This window comes from Condylura cristata, unplaced genomic scaffold (genome assembly GCF_000260355.1).
Source record: "Condylura cristata isolate star-nosed mole 26May11 unplaced genomic scaffold, ConCri1.0 scaffold00050, whole genome shotgun sequence".
Taxonomy (NCBI): domain Eukaryota; kingdom Metazoa; phylum Chordata; class Mammalia; order Eulipotyphla; family Talpidae; genus Condylura; species Condylura cristata.
Genome location: NW_004567151.1, coordinates 1,207,629 through 1,208,693, shown reverse-complemented (window position 1 = coordinate 1,208,693; position 1,065 = coordinate 1,207,629). Strand labels below are relative to the sequence as shown.

Sequence of the window (1,065 nt, the reverse complement as noted above, 5' to 3'; positions counted from 1 at the left end):
CGGTGCGTCGGGCGGGCCCCGGACCTCCCTGGTCCTGGGCCACGCGAGGACACGGGGTCCCCGGGCACCGACCCGCAGGAGCCAGCTGGGGGGAGGTCTTCGGTTAGGGTTCTGCCAGGTGTGGGCTGCCTGGGCTTCCCGCTGCGGGGCGAGGCGTCCCTTTCCCCTGCCTGGCATGGTGTCCACCGCTTGCTGGTGGACGCGGAGACAGGCCCAGCGAAGGCGGCAGCCCGTGAGTGCTGAGGCCCTTTGCTGTGTTCTGGCCCGCAGGCTAATGGAAACCGCCAAGGAGATGACCCGGGAGGCCTTGCCTATCAAATGCCTGGAGGCTGTCATCCTGGGCATGTATCCTTTCTGGATGTTTCTCCACCTCCCCAGGGCGGCCCGCTCTGATGCTGGTTGGCTCTCGAGTGCCCGGCCCATGTGGAGCAGAGCTACCGCCTCCTTGGGGATAGTGTGGAGCTGCTCTGGTGGCCCCTGTGATTTTACATGTAGGGGTGACCCAGAGGGAGCGTCCGCTGGAACCACTATCGGGGTGACCGGTTAGTGATGCCTCTGTTGGCGTCAGCTCTCCGGCCAGACTCAGGACACAGGAGTCCAACCTAGAGGGGCCTGGAGGGACAGGCGGTGTCGTCATTTTTTGTATCCACCTGGCATTGTGGTGGAAAACACCCAAAGGGAAGTGCGGTCCCCCAGACCCTTCACCAGGGAGAATTCTATCACCAGCTCCAGAGGTGACCACAGGGCACAGCAGACCCCTTCTGTCTCCCCGCTGCTCCCCTCAGCAGTGGGTTTCAGTCCATCTGCCTGTCCTGCTCCCCACTCTGCCTCTGGTGAACCCTCTCACCCCTGCACCTCTGGCCTGCACCCCAGTTCCTGTATGCATACATGAATACATCTTTAAAAAGAGAGGGAGAGAAAGCTACTTGCAGCACAGCATCGAGAACATTCTCAGTGATAGCAGCGAGCCCCGTGAGAGGATTCACCTGGAAAGAGGGGCAGGGCCTGCTCAGAAAAGGTCCAGGGTCCCCCCTTGAACGTCCAGTCCTCTTACTCTTCCTTGAC

The 1,065-nt window shown here is 61.7% G+C and overlaps 1 protein-coding gene across 1 annotated transcript in view; it reads left to right on the top strand.

Moving 5' to 3' along the window:
* VASH2 (vasohibin 2) overlaps positions 1–1,065 on the top strand; it is a 20,744-nt gene that overhangs the window by 7,350 nt on the left and 12,329 nt on the right. Inside the window, exon 3 of the mRNA XM_004694897.1 lies at positions 208–345. Coding sequence (XP_004694954.1) covers positions 208–345 — 138 coding nt within the window. The remainder of the gene's footprint in view (positions 1–207; positions 346–1,065) is intronic.